The sequence below is a fragment of the Huiozyma naganishii genome, chromosome 1 (assembly GCF_000348985.1).
Source record: "Huiozyma naganishii CBS 8797 chromosome 1, complete genome".
NCBI lineage: Eukaryota > Fungi > Ascomycota > Saccharomycetes > Saccharomycetales > Saccharomycetaceae > Huiozyma > Huiozyma naganishii.
The window spans coordinates 812,609-836,791 of NC_035922.1; the positions used below are offsets into that span (position 1 = coordinate 812,609).

At 40.1% G+C, this 24,183-nt stretch overlaps 12 protein-coding genes across 12 annotated transcripts; 7 read left to right on the forward strand and 5 right to left on the reverse strand.

Moving 5' to 3' along the window:
- Positions 1-71: 71 nt before the first annotated feature.
- On the forward strand, positions 72-2,720 carry CYK3 (Cyk3p; the record flags this gene model as incomplete). Its single annotated transcript, XM_022609819.1, has 1 exon — positions 72-2,720. The coding sequence occupies one exon, from the start codon at positions 72-74 to the stop codon at positions 2,718-2,720; it is 2,649 nt and encodes an 882-aa protein (XP_022462460.1).
- Positions 2,721-3,020: 300 nt separating this feature from the next.
- Positions 3,021-5,213, forward strand: NUP84 (Nup84p; the record flags this gene model as incomplete). Its single annotated transcript, XM_022609830.1, has 1 exon — positions 3,021-5,213. One exon carries the CDS (start codon positions 3,021-3,023, stop codon positions 5,211-5,213), a length of 2,193 nt encoding a protein of 730 aa, XP_022462461.1.
- Positions 5,214-5,410: 197 nt separating this feature from the next.
- On the reverse strand, positions 5,411-6,625 carry IWR1 (Iwr1p; the record flags this gene model as incomplete). Its single annotated transcript, XM_022609841.1, has 2 exons — positions 5,411-6,471; positions 6,559-6,625. The coding sequence occupies 2 exons, from the start codon at positions 6,623-6,625 to the stop codon at positions 5,411-5,413; spliced, it is 1,128 nt and encodes a 375-aa protein (XP_022462462.1).
- Positions 6,626-7,392: 767 nt separating this feature from the next.
- KNAG0A05520 (short-chain dehydrogenase/reductase) lies at positions 7,393-8,259 on the forward strand (the record flags this gene model as incomplete). The annotated part of the gene is made up of 1 exon (XM_022609852.1): positions 7,393-8,259. One exon carries the CDS (start codon positions 7,393-7,395, stop codon positions 8,257-8,259), a length of 867 nt encoding a protein of 288 aa, XP_022462463.1.
- Positions 8,260-8,339: 80 nt separating this feature from the next.
- Positions 8,340-10,406, reverse strand: ATG20 (Atg20p; the record flags this gene model as incomplete). The annotated part of the gene is made up of 1 exon (XM_022609863.1): positions 8,340-10,406. The coding sequence occupies one exon, from the start codon at positions 10,404-10,406 to the stop codon at positions 8,340-8,342; it is 2,067 nt and encodes a 688-aa protein (XP_022462464.1).
- Positions 10,407-10,928: 522 nt separating this feature from the next.
- TRM3 (tRNA (guanosine(18)-2'-O)-methyltransferase) lies at positions 10,929-15,194 on the forward strand (the record flags this gene model as incomplete). Its single annotated transcript, XM_022609874.1, has 1 exon — positions 10,929-15,194. One exon carries the CDS (start codon positions 10,929-10,931, stop codon positions 15,192-15,194), a length of 4,266 nt encoding a protein of 1,421 aa, XP_022462465.1.
- A 123-nt stretch (positions 15,195-15,317) lies between these two features.
- Positions 15,318-15,761, reverse strand: TMA17 (Tma17p; the record flags this gene model as incomplete). Its single annotated transcript, XM_022609885.1, has 1 exon — positions 15,318-15,761. One exon carries the CDS (start codon positions 15,759-15,761, stop codon positions 15,318-15,320), a length of 444 nt encoding a protein of 147 aa, XP_022462466.1.
- Positions 15,762-15,988: 227 nt separating this feature from the next.
- Positions 15,989-17,809, reverse strand: KNAG0A05570 (putative lipase; the record flags this gene model as incomplete). Its single annotated transcript, XM_022609897.1, has 1 exon — positions 15,989-17,809. One exon carries the CDS (start codon positions 17,807-17,809, stop codon positions 15,989-15,991), a length of 1,821 nt encoding a protein of 606 aa, XP_022462467.1.
- Positions 17,810-18,034: 225 nt separating this feature from the next.
- On the forward strand, positions 18,035-18,952 carry KIN28 (TFIIH complex serine/threonine-protein kinase subunit KIN28; the record flags this gene model as incomplete). Its single annotated transcript, XM_022609908.1, has 1 exon — positions 18,035-18,952. The coding sequence occupies one exon, from the start codon at positions 18,035-18,037 to the stop codon at positions 18,950-18,952; it is 918 nt and encodes a 305-aa protein (XP_022462468.1).
- Positions 18,953-19,126: 174 nt separating this feature from the next.
- Positions 19,127-20,227, forward strand: MSS2 (Mss2p; the record flags this gene model as incomplete). Its single annotated transcript, XM_022609919.1, has 1 exon — positions 19,127-20,227. The coding sequence occupies one exon, from the start codon at positions 19,127-19,129 to the stop codon at positions 20,225-20,227; it is 1,101 nt and encodes a 366-aa protein (XP_022462469.1).
- A 177-nt stretch (positions 20,228-20,404) lies between these two features.
- Positions 20,405-22,285, reverse strand: PHO2 (Pho2p; the record flags this gene model as incomplete). The annotated part of the gene is made up of 1 exon (XM_022609930.1): positions 20,405-22,285. One exon carries the CDS (start codon positions 22,283-22,285, stop codon positions 20,405-20,407), a length of 1,881 nt encoding a protein of 626 aa, XP_022462470.1.
- A 493-nt stretch (positions 22,286-22,778) lies between these two features.
- On the forward strand, positions 22,779-24,008 carry NSE4 (Smc5-Smc6 complex subunit NSE4; the record flags this gene model as incomplete). Its single annotated transcript, XM_022609941.1, has 1 exon — positions 22,779-24,008. One exon carries the CDS (start codon positions 22,779-22,781, stop codon positions 24,006-24,008), a length of 1,230 nt encoding a protein of 409 aa, XP_022462471.1.
- Positions 24,009-24,183: the final 175 nt, after the last annotated feature.

Consider the following 24,183-nt stretch of genomic DNA (forward strand, 5'->3'; position numbering starts at 1 on the left):
CTAAATTCTTCTGATTCGTTTCACTCACATCTGCATTTTCCTCTGCATTCACACATCATTCCACCTTCATTATGACTGCAATGGCATCGCCGGCCTTACTGCCGCCTTTTAAAGTTAAGGCCCGATATGGGTGGTCGGGTCAATCTAAACGTGATCTGGGGTTCCTAGAGGGGGATATAATGGAAGTTACAAGAGTATCTGGTGAATGGTACTATGGTAAGCTGCTCAGAAACAGAAAGTGTGCAGGATACTTCCCAAATAACTTTGTAATAGTTCTCGAGGAAAAAATTAATGAACACCTCAGAGGTGAGAAATCACACACTCCATCAAGTGGATTCCATAAGCAGGACTCGGAAAAAATGGGTTCTATACCAGAAATTCCATCTCGGATGCAGACTGGGTTCAAAAATTCATCTGAAATTTCAAATACATATGCGGGGAACTACAGTTCTCGACAGAATAGCTCTCCCCATTTCCTTGAGAAACACCCGAGAAAGGGAAATCTTAAAATTGATACCAATCTGCAACGACTCGGTGAACCATCGTATTCTAGTTCAGCCCCGGATTTATACGGAATTCAAAATTCGAGCTCAAGGTCCGCTGGAAGAAGAACGACACATGGAAGGGTAAGCCCACTGAAAACTAAATTCAAGGAGGAGTTACAGACAAGTACTTTACCACCTTTACCGCCTTTACCGGATGTCTCCAAACATGCAAGATCAAATAGACATCGCCAGCCTGTAAAATCGCATTCTTCGAATGACATTCCATTGTACAGCTCAAGGGAACCAACAAATGTTGGTAATTTGCCCTTGCAAAAAAGGTTTTCGTTTGATTCCGATACTGATTCAAACTTTAACTCAAACTCCTCTGGTGTCTTTTCAAACTCCAAATACCTCGACTCATCCTTAACGGACAGCGAAAATAGTTTTGCGTTGATGAGTGATTTTAGTGCGACAAGCGCAGGTAGTTTTGCGAGGCATAAGCACGCGGCGCAATCATTTACGGACTCCTTACAAAGGTCAAACCCGCCTCCACAGAGCGCCGAAAAGGAAAGCAATGAAGGAAACAAGTTTTCTGGTCTTTTCCGTAAATTCATGCAGTCAAAGCCTGCCGCTTCTTCTCCGACCTCGGCAAGAGGGGATTTACCCAAATTACCAACCATTCAAAATCTAAATGTGTCTGAAAACACTGAGGCCAGAGATTGGGTTACAGTGAAATCGCAATTGAATAGGTCAAGAACCCTAACCAAATATGAGAAGCATCCGCGTTACATGCGTGCATTAGATAACAACAGGGATTTGGTACTCCATCCTCAAGACGGAATATATAATGGTCTCAACACTAACGAGGTCAGGCATGGTGGGCAAGAAGGTGTTGTAAACGTGTTATTAACCCAATTGAATTGCGATTATATCGATGCAATGACGAGGAAAAGATGTATCAAAAACGGTAAACTGAATTTGGCTTCATGGGCGCAGATGACATTTTCTGCTCGTTACCAGACAGACTTAGATGTGTTGAGAGGTCTTTACATTTTTTGTTGTGAGATGTTTGAACTGATTGACGATAATAACACTACTGATTTCAGCTGCGAACCCAGAGACTTGGACAGAATATTGTACAGTAGATACTGTACTCCATATCAACTTACATGGCTGTTCAAAAAGCTAGCAAGCAGTTTGAACATAACATGTGAAATTGTTATTGGGTTCCTTAAAATTCCAGATGCTAATAACTCTGAGTTTAAATACAATCATTGCTGGTTGAGAACTTTGGTCAACGGGGAATGGAGGTTTATTGATGTCATCCTCGGAAATAGAACAAATCCGATTCACGAATTCATAACTAGTAAAAAGGCGAAGAAAGCGGATGATAGCTATTTTTTGGTAGAACCACTGGAATTCATTTACACACATGTTCCGCCAAGGGAGTTTGAACAGCATATTATTCCCAGTCTTGACCAACTCTCAGTTCTGTACCTCCCATTGGTTTTCCCATCGTTTTTCAAAAACGAATTACGCTTGTGCAATTACAGTACGGCTTTGTCATTCTTAGAAGATACTGAGATTTTTGAATGTTCTCTAGAAATACCAAACGATATAGAAGTGTTCACATCAGTCGTTGTCAGTGGTATCGACGAATCCAAACAGAACGTATATCAGCAAATGGAACTGAGTTTATGTCAAATAAAGAAACACCGGAGTAACTCAGGAAGAAGAATCGCCCTAATTAAAGCAGTCTTACCACCAGGTGTTCACAAAGGTACACTATACATACACTCTGGCGTAAGAGGCACTCAACCAAACAGGGCAAACATCCATCCATTATCCATGATTGTTCCTCTGGAGCATGAAGGTTCGGATATGAAATACGAATTTGTGATAAGATCACCTTCAGAACAAGTACAGAGAGTGGAAATGTACATCAAGGAACCGCAGAATAGGTATTTGTATGCTGATAATGATTATAAGTTTGAAATTTTCCAAACTCCCTTTGATGGAATTATAACAAATTCAGAAGAACATACTACAAAACAGCCAATGGCCATCAGATCACCATCCGGTAAAGTATATGAAATACAAAAGAACAACCTAAAAACAAGTTATGGTTCCTGGACAGCAAATATTAAAGTTAACGAACCAGGTATTTGGACTGCCCTTGTCGTTTCTGACTCAGGACTCGGGTGGTGTCGATTCGCCGAATGGTTATGCATATAGTATATGGCATATATACTCAAAAACAACTGAAAGGTAGAAGGGCATCGCCCATCTCTCCAAGTAATGGTTTAATTGTCTTTGGATTCAACTGTTCTTGGTCTTATGTGTTATCACCTTACACGTTAAGCAAGGGTTTCACTACACCAAATATTTTTCAAAGAAATAAAATTGGAAAAAAGAATGTAACATTTCACGATCTACTAATCGCTAGAGCTTCAGTTCGTATTTGACAGATTTGAATCCTTTGACGCATTTGTGGGCATTCTTCCCTTTGTTTCTATTCATCAACGGAACAGCATAATGGAATTGTCAAATGTGTCTGAACAAAAGCATGAACACTTTGTCAGATTTGCAGATGCTCTAAAGGCATTTGTTGTTGATACATTCGACGATGCGAACAACGCAAACCCGTTTGATGTTATTAAGGAGTTCCGTAGTATCGCCGGAGAATCTGCTTTGAGTTTGGTCCAGAAAGGTTCGGATTCCAACAACACAACAGAGTATAACGATTGGGAATTGGAAGCCAGATTTTGGCATTTGCTTCAATTGCTGTTGAGTTTCAGAACTGCTGATATCGATTTTGATGGAGAAACAACCGTGTATCCATATAATTCCAGCGCTGTATTTGAGAAGGAACTACTGCATAAGGACAGATCATTGTATCAAATATGGATAGTTATGGTGTGGTTACAAGAAAATATCAAAGTCAGTGAAAGACCAAAAAATTTACCAACCTCCAAATGGTCAAATACTTTACTTTCAGGGGAACTAAAAAGTGCAGACCTAGATTATCCGTTAAGAAATCCAGATGCTGTTATTGATATGCGAGATAAAGAGCAAGATCACATCTTTTTCAGATATATCTACGAAATGTTGCTAAGTGGAAATTTTGAAGATGCATACGAAGAGTGTAAACTGTCAGAAAATATCACGCTATGCATGATTCTATGCGGGATGCAAGAGTATATAAACCCACAGATTGATACACAGTTATCCGAAGAATTCGATAGCCAACAAGGTGTGAAAAAGCATTGTTTATGGAGAAGAACAGTTTATCAACTATCTCAAAACTCTCAATTGGATCCTTATGAGCGTGCAATTTACAGCTACATATCTGGTACAATGCCAAATGAAGAAGTGTTAAGCAAGTGTGATTGGGAATCAGAACTGCTATTAAATTTAAACTCGATTATCCAAATCGAAGTTGAAAATTACATGATATCCCGAGGGAAAGTGGATCCATCGGAACTATTTGTGGCCTTGCCCTCTAAAACGCAGACATTACAGGAGGTACTAAACATGGTGTCTGCAAAGCACCCGGTTGAAAGTGAGCACCCCGTCAGAGTTCTTATGGGTGCAGTTATCTCGAATAATTTGGAGACATTACTTCATTCTTCCGTCGAAACGTTATTAGATCTTGTAAAGGGGTATGAGTCCAGCATAGAATTACTCGATGAACCATATTTATTGAGAATAATCAGCCACGTTGGTATATTATTGGATATCATTCATCCCGGTACACTATCAAAAGGCGACAAGGTGAAGCTACTAACGGCTTATATCAGTATCTTGAAGCTATATGAATTGTTAGAACCAATACCAGTTTATATTTGCTTTCTCGACGAAGTTGATGCAATGGAAGCCTATTCTTTTGTTCTGTCCACTCTGGGCGATGAGCCAAAAGTTAAAACAAGGCAAATTGAATTAATGAAATTTTTAAAATTGCCAATATTGAACATACTGAAACGTACAACAGAGAAAGTTTTTGCTGAGACCGAATCCAATTATACTCCGGATCAAGGCATTTCAATCACATTCGATATCACAAACATCGATAAGCATTTGATATATGCGGTAGAGGGGTTATTTTTAGGGCATTTTTACACTGACGCCATGGAGTGCACTTTGGCGTTGGCAAGAAGATTTCTATTGAATGGTAAGGTAGGATCTTTGGAGTATTTCATAGATCGTAATTCTCTTGAGAATTTGATTAATGTTTACAAATTGGAAACGTTACCCCACACTGGCGATATCATAGATGATGATTCCTCAGTTAAAGAAATACTGCAATATGCAAACTTGATGCAGCATTTCAAAAGATACGCCGAATGGCAGAAGTCTGTTAAATTGCTAAACTCGGATTCAAACATTCCAACTTTGATTGAGAAATTTCAAGAATATTCAAACTGCAGTATGGAAATGATAAAAACATTTTTGGTAGAGCTGACAGAAGATAAAAATGCGGTTAATTTTTTTGTTCTATACGAGATCCGTGCCCTTTACACACCCTATTTGATAATTGAGTTACACAAGGGTTTGGTGGAAGCTTCTAAACTGTTGCGTATCCCCAAATTTGTTAAGGAGGCGTTGGGTTTCACCGAACTTGTAGCAAATGAAAATGACGGTATTTATCTACTATTCCAATCAAGTGGAAAACTGAAAAAGTATCTGACCTTAGTCGCCCATACGGCAACTTTGGTTGAATACTCCTAAAGTGGTTATCAAATATAATGCCTCTAGCTTTGTGTGTGTATGTGTCAATATAATCTAGTTTGTTAATTAAGAGATTCGGTACCTATTCCTGTCATAAAAAAGCTGCAATCGAACATCTGTTTCTCTCTGTACTATCAGCTGCAAACGAAAAGCAAATGGCAGTGGATATATTGTTCACCACTGAACGAAACAGATGCTCATTTCTTTTCATCAATCATTCTTTGTAGGTCTCCAAAAATTTTATCTCGATGTTGGGCAAGCGGATCGTCTATATCACTAGGGAAAAATTCATTCCTTGAATTGGGTTCTTCATTGCCATGCTGGCTGACATTGTTTTCATCCGTATCGTCCATTATTTCCTCTTGCTCATCATACATATAATCGAAACTTGAAGCATCCATATCGATGACGTGGTGGTTACTCAGTGATTCCAAAATATTCTCACTTCCTTCTAGCTTCCTAAAAAGAGCATCATACGGGTCATTTTGTACCAACGTTTCGGCATTCTGAGAGGTATTTAACCCACCCTTCCTTTCATCCCAGTTTGTGATAGAAGCTGCTTCGATTTCAGCTTTGACTTCCTGTTCTTCCTCATCTTCCTCCGCGGCTTCCTCCTCGCCAGCATAATCGAAGAGGACTGATCTATCATCATCTTCATCCTCTGGATAATCGTTTCTATAGTAATTCTCGTCATTGGAATCCTCGTCATCAGACCGTAACAATTCCCCGTCGGATTCAGCGTCCGGGATCAGGTCCATGTTTTTATTGACAATTTTCACAAAACCAATATTATCAATAGGATATGAGGATATTTCATCTTCAGGAATTTCTTCCAGTTTGTACACGTCATAAACGTAATCTAAACTAGGCAACTTAGCCACGGCTGTGTGAAAATGCTTCTTACTGGGTTTCTTCTTTATCTCACCATCCGTTTTGGACTTTTCTTCAGTGATCTGCAAGTAGCTATCGACCATTTTAGCAATCTCTGGGGGTAGGTTTTGAGAAGATGTATCATAGTTCGGTAAAAATTGCTTCTGTTCCTGCACAGTGCTTTGTTCCGTATTATCCCTTAATATCTCTTTTCCCTTCTTTAGGTGCTGTTCTAAAATGAAATGTCGATGATCCCCGTGATTTGACAATTTCAACAGTGGACTATAGAGTTCTTCCTCACCTGCATAAATATTATCATTAAGTGTTTTTGTTAGCTTAAACACATATTTGGCCCTCTTATTCTTCTTCTTACTTTCTTCCTCCAGTACTGTCGAAAATAAATATGTTAAAAGATTGTTAGTATTAATTCACATGAACAGCAACATTTCGCATTCTTTCAAACAATTAAACATACATAGTGCCTGTACAGAATCATCGTCTCTCCTTCTTTTCACTCTTAAAAATTCCGGTCTTTCATTCATTTTTGGTTAGATAGCATAAGTCAAAAATGTGCACCTAGATGAGCTGATGCTTCTAAGTTGTCCGATGAACCTTCAAAAGCTGTGAGTTTTGTCAGAAATCTGATCCTTAATATTAATTTTTATTATAGATACGTGTTACCCGAATATCAATCAGTAAGGATGTTGTAAGTACCACACTGTCTCTTCCGATAAGCATATAACTCTATGGCGTTGCCCAAGAATAGCAAGTTTGTACACCACTTTACTGAGTTTACTTGAGGATATACTTAAAAGGTTTTAAAGCTTACTGTGTATCAATTTGGGAAGGGGAGTGGTATATAATACATTATCCAATTGTTGTTATCGGGACTTGAAAATAGAAAAACCAATCATCATTTAATCCAGTTTGTTTCTATTTGTAAAACTATCTTATAAAATGGTACACCCAAGTGACGAGTATTCTTTATGTTTCTTTAGGGAAATATTCGGCAATTTAAATACCAAGTGGGAAAACGTGGGAAATTTGCACAGAGAATGGTTCAACTAAATTGGATGTATGGCTCAAGGGGAATTAGTATACTGCAATATGTTATTCATATGTCATATTTGAGGATCTTGTATAATATTATATAATCTTATCACGAAAAGTCTAAACTTTACTGTGTATACTATAAATAGTTTGACACTTTGAGATTTTTACTTTTTAAGAATTGTGTAAATAAATAGTTATAACTTGATAAAAAACTCCAAAATGAAATACACCAAATAGAAAAGTGAAGTGCAGAACAATGGGCCTATTACTAGACTCTTACTTTGGAGCCTTTAAAACCCCAAAGCAGAGGGCGCTTGCTCCCTTTATTTGTAAACATCAAAAAGTTTTAATAACTGGGGGTTCTAATGGTTTAGGGTTATGCTTGACAAAAAGTTTCAGCAAGTTGCTCACGGTGGAGAAGGTAATCATTCTCGATTTGGAACCCCCTGAAGATACGATACTAGCAAATGAGAAAGTCTGTTTTTATTTTTGTGATATAACACAAGTTGAAATGCTAAAACAAGTACAAAAAAGAATAGTCAGGGAACATGGCGACATTTCAATTCTCATTAACAATGCAGGAATAACAAATATTAAGCCATTACTGTCGATGGACGATGCAGAGATTACCAGGATACTTCAAGTAAACTTTCTAGGCGCCTATATGGTAACACAGGTGTTTTTGGACAACTTAATTTCTTTTGGAGATAGTACTATCATTAATATTTGTTCGATCTTAGGTGTTATCTCGCCAGCAAACTTGACCGCATACTGCGCTGCCAAAGCATGTTTAATTTCATTTCATAAAAGCTTGAAATTATTAATGGAACATTCAGAGACTATCCATATGCCCAGGAAAATAAAAACTTTGTTATTGTGCCCGGGAAAAATACGAACAAAAATGTTTGAAGATGTTTCTACTCCGTCAACATTGTTTGCACCAGATTTAAGTCCAGAGGAGCTTTCCGAAGATATCGTTTGTGCGGTCGAGGGGAGAAACAGAGAACAAATACTTTCACCGTATTATGCCAATTTGGTCCCACTTTTCCAAAGATTGGAATGGCCGTATTGGCGTCTTTTGAAAAAATATAGTGGGATGAATGAAGTAACTAACTTGAACTAGGCTATAAAAAAGCGTGTCACCATTCAGTTTGGTCCTTATTTTTGCTTAGTAATTCGAACATCAAAATATTTAGTTCATCTTTATGTATTATTGTCTACCTGCTTTACGTTGCTTTCGGCTTCACTTTGATCGCTCTTCAGCTTTTTCCAAATCTCTAGATTCTTTTCAGCATGTATTTTCATATACCTGGAGTAATGTCTCATAATATCTGTCAATTCTTCCTCCCGCTCTTTGGAAAATTTGGGCAGTTCTCTCTCCTTAATTTCAGCGGATATTACTAGTAGATCATTTTCTGCAACGCTTAACATCTCTTGTAGCTTCGCAATATCATTCTCTAGCGAAAGTTTTAAAGTTTGAGGATCAACTTCTTGATAATTGACGGTATCCTTCACAATTGTAGCAATTTTAGAAAACTTGTTCAACAGTTTCCCACCATAACCTTTTGGTGCTGTTGGTGGTCTATCAAAGGTAATTTGGCCGGACTTTGCAGTTTCTTGGTTAATCACGTTATCTACTGCGCTGAAGTCATTTTTCTCTTGTTCCAGTTTACGAAGCTGATCATTCTTACTCCGTAGTGTTTTTCTCAATGTTTCCAACTGGATCAATTTCATTCTTCTATATTTGATCAATTCTCTAACAGATGTGGCCACCAAAGCGCTTTCACCGAGCGGTTCGTTTACATTGTAATGTAATCGACTTACTAGTTGTTCAAATGTTATAGCTGATTCATCATATGTTCTGCTAAGCAGAGCCAGTTGGCTGGCAAGTTCAAATTCCTTCCCGGCTTCTTTTGTAAATTCTGCTGATTCCTCACTAATTTCTTTGTATTCGACAATCAAGCCACTCAAGCTTTTCGTAAGCTTTTTGTTCAACTTGGTTAACCCATTCGCCATTATATCCTCGTATTTTTTGTACTCTTGATCCAGTTTTTGAAAGGAATAATTAAACTTCATCAATTTTTCATCCAAGGTTTCCGGATCCTTTGAATTTGTCACCTTTTCTTTTGGTAAATGAATATGAGTTGTGGTGGGAATGGGTAATGAGGCATGGACTCTTGTTGAGCTGGTTGGATCTAAAGGGTTACACTGCAGAACGTTTTTGGGGAGCGATGTAAAAGTAGCAGAGCTGGCAACAAACTCGCTCCATACACGGTTATTCGAGTCTAAGAAGTCAACAATAATGGGGGTCTTCATAATTTCGTCGTTGTTCAGCACTTTGTTCAAAAACTGAGTTAGTACCCTAATTCTATGTCGTATTAAAGTTTCGTCCTGGTTTTTCTTGGTGCCATTAATGACCGAAGTTGTTAGGTCTACTGATCCAGTGTGGTCGGATGGTAAAAAATATTGCGAACCGGTCGCACCAGTTATGGCTTTGCCATAATTTCTTATTGATTGCTTCTCTGGAATTGGTGGAATCAGGATTGTCGGAAATAGTTTAACAAGCAAGTCTCTCAAATTTTCAAAGTCATTATATCTCCGCCGAACAGTGAAATTGTTATACTGTATGGTGTAAGTTATGTAACTTCTTCCTTGCAACTCTGATACCTTCCCCGCTTCCAAAATGCGCGCGTGCCTCTTATCAGACACGTTAGTCCGTTCAACTAAGGAGTTTCGCTTTTTCGTGAAACGTTCAGATTCCACAACATTCCTGTTGTGAACCTTTGCTATCATAGGAGCAGACATTAATCCTTCATCGTCATCATCATCGACATCATTAACATTTCGCGCGTTACTATCTGAATTCGTTGATTTCATTCTATCGTGATCCTTTTCTGCATCGCCCAATCGCGACCGATCGGAAACATTATCTTTGTCCAGGCTCACCTCACTGGCGTATTTCTCCATAAATGGATTATCTTCCTCCATCAAGGCTGTATGAATCATTCTACTCTCCACAGCGTTTGTTGTCTTTTTGTCATCACCTCCATTGCTATCATAAAATGTAGAACTCTGTTTCTGGTCACTGGCCTGCAGTTCGCTGTCATACCCCGTATGCACTGAATCACCAGACATATTGTTGGAGTTAGCAGTCGCTAATGGGGATGCTCCTCGTGTTGGATTACCTGAACTAACCGAAGATGAAGACACGTTGACACTGTTACCTGTCTGTACCCCCTGTTTGCGTTTCTGCTTAGACTTTTTACCCATATCGAACAAAGATACGTTACGCAAGGCACACAGGGGATAGCCTAATCGGTCACTCTGGTGAGGGTCAAAATTCAGGTCCCTTCTTCAACCAAAGGTGTGTCTACTTGGAATCTTGAACTAGAAAGATTCAGCCGATTGGGAAAACCCTTACACGTACTCGTCACGTGGGACTGCGGCGGCTTTGGAGAATTTTAGAACAGCTTACTGTGATGTGTTGCTGGACTCAGTATCTAGGATTCCAATGTAGCTCCCCCAGTTGCACAGTCTAAAACTTATGAATATCGGTTTCTTCCGTAGACCTGACATTGCAATCAGAGTAAAATAGGACTTCGCCCATAACCGCTGTTTATTGTAGTATAGTATAGTAAGTGGAAAAAATTTTCGACTTTTCTATTTTTGCAAATTTGAAAGGCGATGCCAGTTATGGAGTGTAACAGTATATTTCCTCGACAAATCTTTCTCTGCCGATTCGAAATCCGAGCGGTTACAACACCACACTCTGGTGGATTGATATAATTGAATATGTCAAATAGTGCTGTTATTTTGAAGTACTTGCCGGAATCGACTCAATTGGAGTTGGTTAGCACTTTAATTAATCAAGATGAATTGGAGCAAGCACTCGAAATAATCAATGTTACAGCTATTGACTTGTTTGGACATGAAGCAGTTTTAGGGAAATTATTTGAGAAATTTGAACATGCCGTATCGGAATTCTTCTCCGATTTCCAAAATGATAAAAATAATAGATGCGACATGCAGGAGCTGCTACAAGAACATCATGAACTGCTGACTTTGTTTGAGTATATCAAGACTATTCCAAAATTACAGGATCAGTTTTATGACTGGACCTATTCTAAAATACTTTCTTTTATCAAGGAGAGGAGAAATGCCCTATATGATGAACTCTTTTTTAGTGAAATCGTGTCAAAATTCATTGATCTGAAAACAAGTCCTTTTGCTTTAGAAGAGGGAAATATGAGTGACGAAACGGAACTTTTATTATTGTTATCATTAGTTGAACTACATTTTTTATCAATCGAGGAAGATGACTCCAAATTGCAGGATCAAAAATCCAATGAATTGGATAGATTGCTTATCCCATTAATTGGCTGTAATATAGAAAACATTGCACTAAGCTGCTCCAAACTCATTCGTTGGAGGTTTAAATGCATAAACCAAGCTTGCTCAGCTGACTCTGAATTTGATAGCTTGACTTGGAAATTAATTAAACGAATGAATAATCCAGGAGCAACCAGGGAGTGGAAGGAAAGGAACATCTTGACGTTCTTGCTAAGAATACTATCCAACGCTAATATTTCTAACGGCCTTATATCTTTCATGAAAACTAGGGAATATTGGGGCTTTTTGCAGGACTCTTTAAACCATAAAGTACATGAATACAGAAAATTAGGCCAAGCTGTGCTGAAATTATCAGTTCAACGTTTGTCTACAAACACAAACGAGACGTTTTCTGCAGAGTTATTTATATGGGATCAGCGAGAAGGTGCCGACATTATAGAAACATGGAAAAAATTCACAACCTTGTACGAGATAGTTGCATTAGATACCGCCCTAAATCAAATTCAGGAAGCTCGTACTGATATTTTGAGCATATTTGATAGCAAGTTTTTAGATCCCAGTTGGGGTCTGATCTTGTTTTCCACTGGTTTGAGAGCATCTATGGAAAGCGTCAGAAAGTATGTTGTGTCGTTGATCCTGGAAGTGCAAAATCCATCTATATTTACCTCTAACCTGAGAATCCTAACAGAGACTATTTTACCGACATTAATGCAAGCCCATTACTTCAAAGCGATTAAGAACAATTCCCATTATGCACAAGATTGCCCTCATGGTGAACGCGTGGCTAGATTTGTTAGTAGAATCTTGAACAATAGTAACGGCCTTGAACAGGAAACCATAAAAGAAATTTTATTGTTGTTGATTCAATTTGGTGCCGCGTTCGATCCTGCTAGAATATACGTATCACTTGGATTGTATCGTTTTTTAGAAAGCAAGGGTAACAAGTCTATAACGAATGAGCATATATTGTTATTCCGGAAGCTATTCGAATTTGAATGCGAAGAACTAATTTTTGAAACAACCATGCAAACCTTATATTGGAACTGCTTAAATTATGTCTCGGATGATGTTACTCCTGAAGTGTGGGTAGATGTTGCGCTTTTCCACTTGAGGAAATGCCTCTGCAAATTAAATCATCTGGATGCTGGCTTGTCAACTGATCAAAAACCAAATAGCCAAAAAATCACTATCCCATTCAAAGACAATAATGGCCGGTATAGAAGCGTGGATACAATGATAAACTTGAATAAAATTAATTCAGTTATCTTAATCAAACTCACTGACTTTCTTTATGAACTAAAAAAAGACATGTGGTTTGACCAGGTTAAACTTGAACAAGAAAGGGATCTTCTACTGACAATCGAACAACCTTCCAAGTACAGTACTACGGAACCTACCGGTGATATTCAAACTTTGCCTGTAGAATCATTCAAATCAATAAATGTGCCAGGCTTCTTTGAAAATCTACTGATTGCATTCACACCTTACAAAATGGAGATATTTGCAAATATTCCGGCTGAAATACTAAAACAACAACTTGGACAAATTGGGCACGAGCGTTTGTGTCGTCTGTACTCTGGTATCACATCATATTTCAAACAAACTGTGGATAATAAGTTGAAAGATGAAGCATACGGCCGTTTCTTTTGGTTTGTTTCCTTAACTTATCACTCCGATATATCGTCAGAAGATGTAAACGGTGTTTTAATATTGGCAAAATCAAACGTTTTTGATGATAATTGCAACTACTCAGGTAACGTATCCATCACATCCCTGTGTAGAGACATTCTTTCCAACTCAGATGTAAACGTTGAGAATTTACTAATTATTTATGACATTGCATCTACAATCTGGGAAAGTATTAATGAGGAAAGGTTGGTGTTAAAGGAAAGTCAATTGCATATCCAACTGATTAATATCCTTTTTGACAGTCATATCTTGAGATATGCTACCGAGCAATCTTTGACTATGCAAAAGAATTTATTGGTGTATGGCAAACAGGTTGCCAAATTGGGGTACGCAAGAAGGGTATTTTTACCTGCCATCTCTGGTAATCTTGCTGTTTTTCTGAACAGTTACTCGAAATCTTTTAAAAATAAGGAATCGTACATTTGGCTTGCAGATCTCCTCATATCTGTCATTGTACAGCCTCAAATGGAGCAGAATATCTTTCATTTGAAAACAGTCGTATCTTTCATTTATGATGAGTATTTTGGAGCTGAAAACACAGAGAAATTGTATCATCTGGTTTACAACGATTTCGAAATCAGCAGCAAAGTTTGGGCTATAGCTGGTGCGATCCTCTCTGGACCAGTATTTGGCCAACAAATCCGGGATTATTTAGTACACAGTACCAACCTACTAACCTCCAAGAAACGGATTGATGCGATAGAGGAAAACCAAAGGCTATTGGAATGGCAACTGTTGCTTCTTTCGTCTTCACGTTGTGAAAACAGAGCAAGCGAAAGCATGATTTTATCTGTGTTGGAAAGTATAGAAAACGAGGCTTCTCCCCTTGTCAGGATTTACAAAGAATGGTTTCTTGGATTGGAACTAGCTGAAACATACAATGATTCTGAGAAGCCGAACATGATTGAGGATTATCTCTTTGATTTATTGATAGACCATAGCAAGCCAACTCTGGTTGTAAGTGCAACCAAAATTTTATTCCTTGCACTTAAGGGGGCAAGTTCTCAGGATCATCAACGTCTGCTGAGTAGGTTCATCTGTTTTTTGATCCCCAATGCAGGATCCAACAAACCTCTCGTAAGGCATTTCTCTAATTCTTTAATGTTGTCCTTTTGGCCTCATTTCAAGGACGAGTTGAAGGACTCCACTTTGCGAGAAACTGTCAAGAACTTGTACGACAACGCAAAAAAGACGGAGGTCATCGGCCAATACAGAAGCGGTGATGCGAATGTTTGGGATATCAAGAAAGATTTCACTCTGACGGGCATATTTGGCGGTGTAATTCGGAAGACAACGGATCATGACCCTCTCTATATTGGTACTGCCGAATTTCAGCAATACATGGCTGAATTTCCAGAAGTTCGTTCATTTGTGGATTTTGGCGCTGATGACAGTCATCTGTGGTTGGGCAAAAGGGGTACCACCACTGATACTGTAGATGAGGGTGTCCCAGACTGCGCGCAGAGTACCGAGATCTCGCCATTACAGACAAAAAGCGGTGCTTGGGAGACTGTGCTGGATTTGAATAACAAGAAATCGACTGACACCGTTAAACGCTCGAGTTTGATAGTTGTTGCTTCCCTCGTTGACAAGCCACCGAACCTCGGTGGCATATGTAGACTCTGTGACGTTTTAGGGGCCGAGCTATTGACAATACAGGACATACGAGCTAAGAAGCATCCTCAGTTCAAGAACGTAGCAGTTACGGCAGATAAATGGATGCCGATGCAGGAGGTTCCCGTTAATGACATAGCCAGTTTTATGAAGGAGAAAAAAGGGGAAGGTTATACACTAATTGGGCTGGAGCAAACTGACAAGTCTGTGAAATTGGATAACGATTACCATTTCCCGAAGAAATCTTTGATTCTGCTCGGTACCGAAGCACACGGTATTCCGGGCCATCTTTTAGAGGAGCTGGATCTTTGTTTGGAGATCAAACAGTTTGGAGTCATCAGGTCAATGAACATCCAAACTGCAACTGCTGTGATCGTCCACTCGTACACGGTTCAACACATGTAGTCTAAGACTTTGAAAACATAAAACCCTATAGAATGTATTATGTAGCTGTACAAAACCACAAAAGGAATGTAAGACGAAGACGAGAATGTGAAAATTTTGAGATTACCAACCCTATGACTTTACTCAAAGATCGATGACGGCTGGGATGTCTTGTGGGGTCTCCCTTTTAGATGCAGAGTCAGAAGAATCAGCTACACTTCCCCCGGCAGGTTTACCAGTAGCTCTGTATATATCTTCTTGATCCAAGGCTTCAATGATCTCTCTGTAATTGTCCAAAACAATCTCATTTTCCCTTATAGAATCGTTGAACAACTGAAGATCACTTGAGTCAATGTTCAAATTCTCGTCATCTTCGTCGTCGAGATCAAACTCATCCCTCTGAGGTTTCTCACCCCCAATCTTGGAGATATATCTTCTCAGCCGTGCATTCGACCTATTCAGATGCGCCGTGCTGTTTTCGATCTCGCGTCTTACGTTAGCAAGTTCATCATTAGACATCTCCCGGACTGCAACTCTAAATTCCTGAATTTTCACCGGCCGTTTAATCCCCTCAAAATTATGATTCATATTAAAGTTCCTATCTTTCGCCTCTGTTGGTCACTGTTACCCGATTGTCGTACCACGTCCTACCTGTCGCATCTACTCAGCATATGGAAAGTAACCCACCCTTTATATAGTATAAGATTTTTTTGGAATATAATTTTGCTGCTCACGTAAGGTCTTTTTTTCCCCTCTTGAGCTGCAACCCCACTCCGCCCCGCCAACTGCGGGAATGACGTAGAAGGAACTCGCTGCTACCGGAAGGACCGCTCGAGGAGGTTGCTGGCGTGCGGGAGGAGTCCGTTTGAGCAGTGGCGGTCGACACGTGTGATCCAGGAGTACAGCTTATTTGGGTCCACATTTTGCGGTGGCTGGTTGCTGGCAGATGCGGTCTCGTGGTCCCCCACTGCGGAAGATACGACTGCGCCCGTGACGGCTGCTGCAAAGTGGTTCTCGAGGAGGTGGTCCACCACGGGCCAGCCGTACGCATTTCCGAATTCTCTCCTTACTACCATGTTGTTGTGGGCGTCGCCGCTCTGTATGGCGACCACTACTTTGCGCCATTCGATTCCTTCGTGCCAATTGTTGGCCATCGTCTCGAGCATGCTTGGCTCGCTCGTATTCCGCTCTGATGTGATGCGTGACCCTATATGCTTTCTCAATAGCGTATCTCTGTATTGCTCCCGTACCCTTTCGATATCTTGTGGGGTATACAGTTTATCGTGCACTATGGTACCCGTCCTACTCTCAGGGTCCATAATAAACTGCTTTCTAGGTCTTTTTACATTTATCATTGAGGTCATTGACCCAATCGCCGAGCTCTTCGGCAGTTTTTTAACAGCTTGCTTGGCGTTTTTATTGATCGCATGGTCCGTTTGTCGATATAGTTTTGCTAGTACGTCCTCGTAGTCTAGGTATAACAACGATGACGTGTATAAGGGCACAATCCCATCGTGAATTGCATTACAGTAGATGGTCCTTCTCTGAAACCTCTGTAATATGCTGTGTACAGGATCTCCAGACAGAGAATACAATAACGGTACCCCATCGTTTGCATTGTCTTTAGCCAGATTGAGATCCAGCCCGGTCTGTCCCATTAGACCAGCATTTAGTGAGTAGTTTATGTAATTGGAACGGCCCTTCACACTTATACCAAGCAATGGCGATGCCATAGTAATGAAATTTACAGGGGAGACCCTGTTAAAAAAATCGGGATACATGATTGCAAGATATGCAATGGCAAAAGTTTGAACAACACCACCTAGTGAATGACCGATAAAAGATATCTTCTTAACTCTTTCCGAGAATAATTCTTGGGCAATGTATTTTGCAACATTGATTCCCTGATTCCTGATTCCCCGCTCAGTTTCACCAACGTTCCCTTTAAAGCCGTCTACAACGCATATTTCGTGTTCCTTAGAGTTAGCCCTACACATACGTTCAATTTGCTCTTTCAAGTAAAGCATGTCCGTTGTTACATTGGAGTGTACACCGTGGGTAAGAACCACCAAATGAATTTTGGTCTTTACCGTTTTAATGCTATTGGGAATTGCCCATAAATCTTGTGTAGTATGCCTTGTAACTTTCAGAATCCCATCATTGAACAGTTTTACTTTTCTCAATTGTTTTGAGCGTAAACTATGCTTGGTTGGTCCAAGGGCCAGTTCAAAAGACACCTGCGCCTTTTTGTTAAACAGAACCTCGCTAACAATATTTAAGACCCAGCAAATGCGTCTGTTCTCACCCCCTTTCTGAAGCGGTACCTCCATATAAAAGCTCTGCTGTGATTGTAAGTTACTCTTTATTAGAGGTGTATATGCAACTTCGTCGTCATCATATTTCGCTGAATGGTCGAAAGCTTCGTTGCTCAAATCAACGTAAAGAGCAAATGGACCAGCCAAATACCCTACTCTATAAGATAAAGCCGTGACGTTCTTCACTTTGATCCAGAATGATTTTTCTTTGGATTCGGACCATGCTCCAACATGCTCTATTGTATATCTTTCCATCTGTGCGATGGCCACAAAAGATTCTTGATGGTAGTAAGCCTTATCATCAAGCTCAGCATCAACCATGTTGCGATGCAACAACGAGTCTCACGAGACTGAACCTTACATCTGGTTGATGCTATTCAGAAAGGTACACTACGGACAGCATATAATTTCGAAAGTGACTTGTGAATGAATTTTTCACTCGAAAGCGACATGGATTGAAACATACAGAAGTACACAGAGAGGGCAGAAGAGATACCAGTATTGGATACCAGCCGACCTACCAGCGAAGACTTATTATTCTGAAAAATGCGTGAATCATATTCGAAGGAAAATAAGGTTGGTGAGGGTACTTATGCCGTTGTTTATCTTGGAACAAGGCAAAGCGACTCGAAGAAGATCGCTATCAAAGAAATCAAAACATCTGAATTCAAGGATGGGTTAGATATGTCGGCTATTAGAGAGGTGAAGTACCTGCAAGAACTGGAACATCCAAACGTTATCAGACTAATGGATATATTTATGGCATACAATAATTTGAATCTTGTTTTAGAGTTTCTTCCCAGTGACTTAGAAGTGGTAATCAAGGACAAGTCGGTACTGTTTACACAGGCAGACATCAAGTCGTGGCTGTTGATGACTTTGAGAGGGGTCCACCATTGCCATAGAAATTTTGTATTGCATAGAGATTTGAAGCCTAACAATCTTCTGATCTCGCCAGAAGGTATTATCAAAGTGGCAGATTTCGGGTTGGCCCGAGCTGTGCCCAACCCCAGGGAGATCTTGACTTCCAATGTCGTAACAAGGTGGTATAGGGCACCTGAGCTACTGTTTGGTGCTAAACACTACACCTACGCCGTTGATGTATGGTCCGTTGGAGTTATATTTGCCGAAATGCTACTTAGAGTTCCGTACTTGCCAGGCAAGGATGACGTAGATCAAATGGAGGTCACATTCCGAGCATTGGGAACGCCAACAGAAAAAGACTGGCCCAGCGTCTCGATGTTCCCATCATACAATAAATTACAGATTTACCCACCGCCTTCGAGGGATGAGCTCAGGAACAGATTCATCGCCGTCTCATCCAGCGCACTCAACCTAATGTGTGGGATGCTGGAAATGAACCCAGGGAATCGATGGAGTACCGTGCAATGCCTTGAGTCCGCGTATTTCAAAGAGTTGCCGTCACCTTCAAACCCAGCAGATATCAACATCTCTAGCAGTTGATACTCAGCTGAATATAGCATTTTATTCTGTACGTAATAACGGTCATTTTATGTTTGGAAAAAAACATGCTGTGATAATATCACACCATAAAGGCATCACAGTTCCTTAACAAAGGTGTTGCAGAAGAGGTAAACAACTGTCTCGTCAAATAGTGGGACTGTATGTATCTTTGCAATGTCATCAGGATTGCGACAACCCTTTGGCAAAATCTTTCCGTCGAAGAAGCTTATAAACAGGATCTTATTCAAACTTGATAGTAATGTTACATCACGAAATATTATACCATTATACCGTCAGCTTCATGAAAATGGTAAGTTGATTGATAGTTCAGGTATATCTGGAAATCCTAATACACTATTTTTGATGAATAGGGTGTTGTTTGAGGTTAAGAAGCAGACAAAACAACAGAATGAGACACTGAAATACATGGAACTTTACTTCTTGAAGAAAGCAGCGTTACTGGGCCAAGCGGATGCAATTTCACTCCTTTGTTTCGATGTGCTAAACAATGCTAAGGGCAACAGCACGAATGATGTGAATCACTGCTCAAAACTACTGAAAGCACTGGTGCAAAAGAACCACCCCCTTGCACTAAAAGTAGTTGGAGATCTAAACTATTCAGTTAGCCAACCTGAAGAGAGTGCAAAGTGGTATTCACAGTATTTGAAAATAGTACCTCAGGGTAAAGACGGTATATGGAGACCCCAGGTTTTGGAAAAGTTGGGGGAGTTGGAATTCAGAAAAGGTGGTTTCAGTAACGTTTCGATTGCCGAACAGTATTTTTTGGAGGCTATAGGAACTTCTAAGTTACAGGATTGCGTCAAATCCTATTTTTACCTATCCCAAATCCACGTGAATTATGATCCAGTTAAAGCCCGGGTGCTACTCGAACAATGTTGTACCCAAGGTTTTAAGGAAGCTTTTAAGACACTGGGATATTTAGAAGCTCAATATTTCAAGAACCTCGATAAAGCACAAGAATGGTTTAAATTGGGAATGGAGTTGTTTGATTTGGAGAGCTACTTTGGTTACTTTGATTGTTGTGTACAGTCCAAACAATGGATGCAGGCTTACAAGACATACCAAACCCTTTTGAAGTTGAAACCGACGCAAAGAGGGGCGAACTCAGAGCTCATAGGTTTATTTCTGGAAAAAAAGAATGATACCATCAACAAGGTCATAATTGAACATAAGAGAGATGATACTGATGTAGACGCAAATGGAGTATCTTCTATTGCGGTTGATATTCAAAGAAGCTCTAAATGGAGCATCTAACCGTTTCTGCCCGGACATCCATTTCCGTGTAGCAGGTTCAATCACGCGGAATGTATTTTAGAAAAAGTGAAAGCACTTTCTGATGCGAGAACACTGTAAATACTACTGTATATAAATATTTAATTTCTAATATATTCGATGCCAGATAAACTATCAGTGCACATATGCAACGATTACTCAATGGTGAAAGAAAGAAACGTTTAAATCAGATGCATTGCCGACGTTCGCAGAAGGACTGTCATTACCGGCATTGTTTCCTGTAACATTGTCTGCTGTATATCCACTCTCAAAGTTTTCTTCGTTGTTGTTGCGGTTATTCTGATCACCAGGGGTCTGTTGGATATCATGTAGAGCCGATAAAATGTTATCGCTACTATTCAGCAAGTCTGTGCTGTCGAAAAAAAATTGATTTGCTCCAAGGTTCAACGAGTCTAATTCAGTTTGCCCCAAAGAGATGCGCAGGTTAGCATTATTATTGATATTAATTTCACCATTACTAGTACCTGTATTATCGTTGCTGCTATTATTATTGATGTTAGTGTTCGTACCAATAAAGTCACGCCCAGGTAACGGTTGAGGATCGGCTTGACTATTAGGATGATGATTATGATTATTATTATTGCCGTGATTATGAGGATTATCATTATTGTTCAGTGGTGAGTAGAGTGTGCTCGAAGGTGTCCGCCGAGCAGGGTCAAGGTGTGTCATCTGGTTATTGTAAAGAATATTATTTTGTTGATCGTGCTGCTCTTGTAAGATTGACTCCGTTAAGGGTATTTGATCAGTTATTGGTAAAGACATTGCCATCGGTATGCCTAAGCCGTTTTTATCTGTGACCATTTCTGTCAAGGGAGTTAAGCCCGACATTATATCTGTTTGTTGCGGTGGAGGTGCTATTATATGGTTCGTTGACTTGTAGTCCAAAATTAAAGAATTCATAAACCTTAAGGAACCTTGCAGACCTTTCAATGTATGGGGTACATTAGAGCCACCCACAAATGCGTCACTTACTTGTTTACCCTCCGAGAAATCCTCGCAAATGGACCAAAGGTTTGCCGTGTTGTTATCCGCACCGGATTCATTCAAAAAATAAACAGCAAAATTCGGTGGCTTATCCACTGTTAGCTTTAGTTCACCGAATGCGTTACTATTCTCATCGTTCAAAGTACCGTCGTCATCGCTATCCTCGTTGTCACGGCCCGAAGTTTTCATGGGCTTCCCTGTATCCCGATTGTATCTGATGATGGCATCATCGGATTCCAAACTTAAGGAACAATTCGTTACTGCATCTATGGGATAGAAGATTCTGAAAAGAATCTTAGTGCTGTTGGCCATTGCACTGAAAAAATAATTGATTTCAAAATTCTTTTTGGATATCAGGACCAGAAGGTCTGTGGAGTTCAGCATAATAGAATTTATTGACTGTGGCGACAGATTCTTGAGCATCTGTAGCAGAGGAAATTTCATTTTCAATAGGGAGCCACTTTTCATTCTATTCCAGGCACCCACAGTGATCGAACATATGTCGATGAAGTAGTAGTTTTTATTGATGTTGAGAGGAATTCTGTCAAAAAAATTCAGATCCAAATAGCTATTTCCGCCATGTATGGATGATGTTCCCTCTTGCCTGTTTGCTAAATTCTTCATTCTGTTTTTCTTGAACTTGGCCCTTCTGTTTTGAAACCATATTGTCACATTTTTCATCGGCATATCTATCATTTTCGCAATAACTTTCCTCTGATCGATCGAAGGACTCGGGTTGGTCTCAAACTCTTTTTCCAAAATATCCAGGGTTTCCCCCTTAGCCCTCTTCCTCTTTGCCCTCGCATGGCTTGTTTCATCTTGAGAGTCGTGGCCGTGCTCACGGTCATGTGCGTCTCTATCTCCGCGGGCCATACCGTCATATGAACCGTGACCATCCTCATTTTCATTCGAATTTAATGCACCCCCATTGTTCAACTGACCGGATTCTTCCGGGGAAAACACCTCGTTCGGTAGCAGACCAAAATTATCCGGAAAAATTCCATTCAGATTCTGACTGTGCCCAAAATCGTCCATCGTGTACCAGAGAACAGTCTGCTATGATTATTCTTATAGTCTTCTCTCCTTCCTTTCGTCCTGTTCTGAAGAAAACCGGCTAGAAAAGAGACTGTAAAAAGATCCTGACAGTCAACCAGAACAAAAGCAAAAAGCGATAGGCAATTCTAAAGTCAACCTCGTAACGGTAAAGTGCACAAGGAACGCAATCCCTATAATTCAACACCGATTGTCCCTCGGTCCGACTCCCCGTCAAAATCTGCAGGTCTTCTAAAGACGACTACTTATTTTTCCTTTTTCTTTTTCGGTGTTACGGCCATTTTTTTGAAAGTAAACGCGGGTAACAATATTTTTGGCGTATAACTGAAACTTCTTGAGATACTGGCACTGACGCAGACGACGAGGTAATCAGACCAGAGGTAGAGTAAGCGTCTTTGGAACCGTGCAAGTGTTCTAGTGTATTATTTTCTGATACTGTGGGGGAAGTATAGATTGAAAGAAAGAAAGGAAAAAGATGGCTGTGGCTCTAGAACCGTCCAAAAAGAGGGCGAGGGAAAATACTGGTGCGAATGATGGAATTGCTGCTGAGGTTAGCAAGAAAATACGATCCACGGGTGACAAACCGTCAGAGGAGGAGGGAAAGAAAAGTGGTTTAGATGAAACCGAACCGAATGGGACTGATGGTGAAAGTGCCGAATTCAAAGTGTTGCAGGCTTACAGGAGTTTTGAAAATGACATCTCGAAGGATAGAGTAAAGGTGATTCAGAACCGGGACATTGGCGTCACACTGAATAAGCTGGATTCGATTGACTCGCTTTTTCAAAAAATGAGTGGGACGAAGAATAACGGACTGTTTGCCCACGACTCTCGAGCTATGCTGAGCATCAGTGAGTTGGCGCACCTCAGTGTCCAGAATTTGAAATTGGGGGAGGGTCGGTATAGCATTACTTTGAGCGATACTTTGAGTTCGCTGAAGCGGTATATGCTTCAAGATTATTTCAAAAGTAATGGGATACAAGAGGAGACTGTTGGCAGGGGCTTGAATGCAGCAGATGATGATGATGGCGGTGTTGACGAAAATGTGGAACTGGACTCCGAATCGCGATCAAACACTACAAAGATTAGGGAAAGGACACTGAACAAAGAGTTCTTGGAACAATTCTCAAAATACAATACTTTCAACCAGTTCAACTGGTTTAGAATGGGTGCTCTTTTTGATAACTTAAACCTTGGTGTCCCGACAACCGATCACTTACTGGGACCCTTCTCTGTTGAGAAGAAAAGGCGAGAAAACGGGACGAGGCCAAGGATAAGCGACCCAGTCGGTAAAGCAACAAAGGCGGACGAGGTTAGTAAGTCAGATATAAATGATGGCCAAGATGTCACGACACCGGAACACGTCAAGAGGTGTTTCAAGACTTTACTGAATAAGAATGGGATGGAGAAAATATCTCTTTTCAAGTTCTGCTTGGACCCGAACTCATTCGCCAAATCTGTAGAGAACCTGTTCTATACCAGTTTCCTGTTGAAAGATGGGAAAATTGTGCTAGAGCAGGATGAGCAAGATGGGTTTCCGACTATCAGGGTGAAAGATGATATATCAGCAATGAGACCAGAGGAGAGGGAAATTGAGAAACAGAAAAGGAAGGATGCTCATCAGAATCATATTATTTTCCAAATGGATATGCCCACTTGGCGGAAACTACTGGAGAAGTTAAACATCACATCGAGTTATATCGATTAAGATCCAGCGTTGATCTCCTTCTTCCTGTTTTCTGTTTTTTATTTAGATAAAAAAAGAAGGCAGGAATCTCCGCATTCCAAAGTCCCCATCGTTACAGAAGTTGCAAGCCTCACGAGGATCCAACTGTGCTCATCCCTTCATCATCAGCATGCATTAACTAATATTCCTGTGGCAC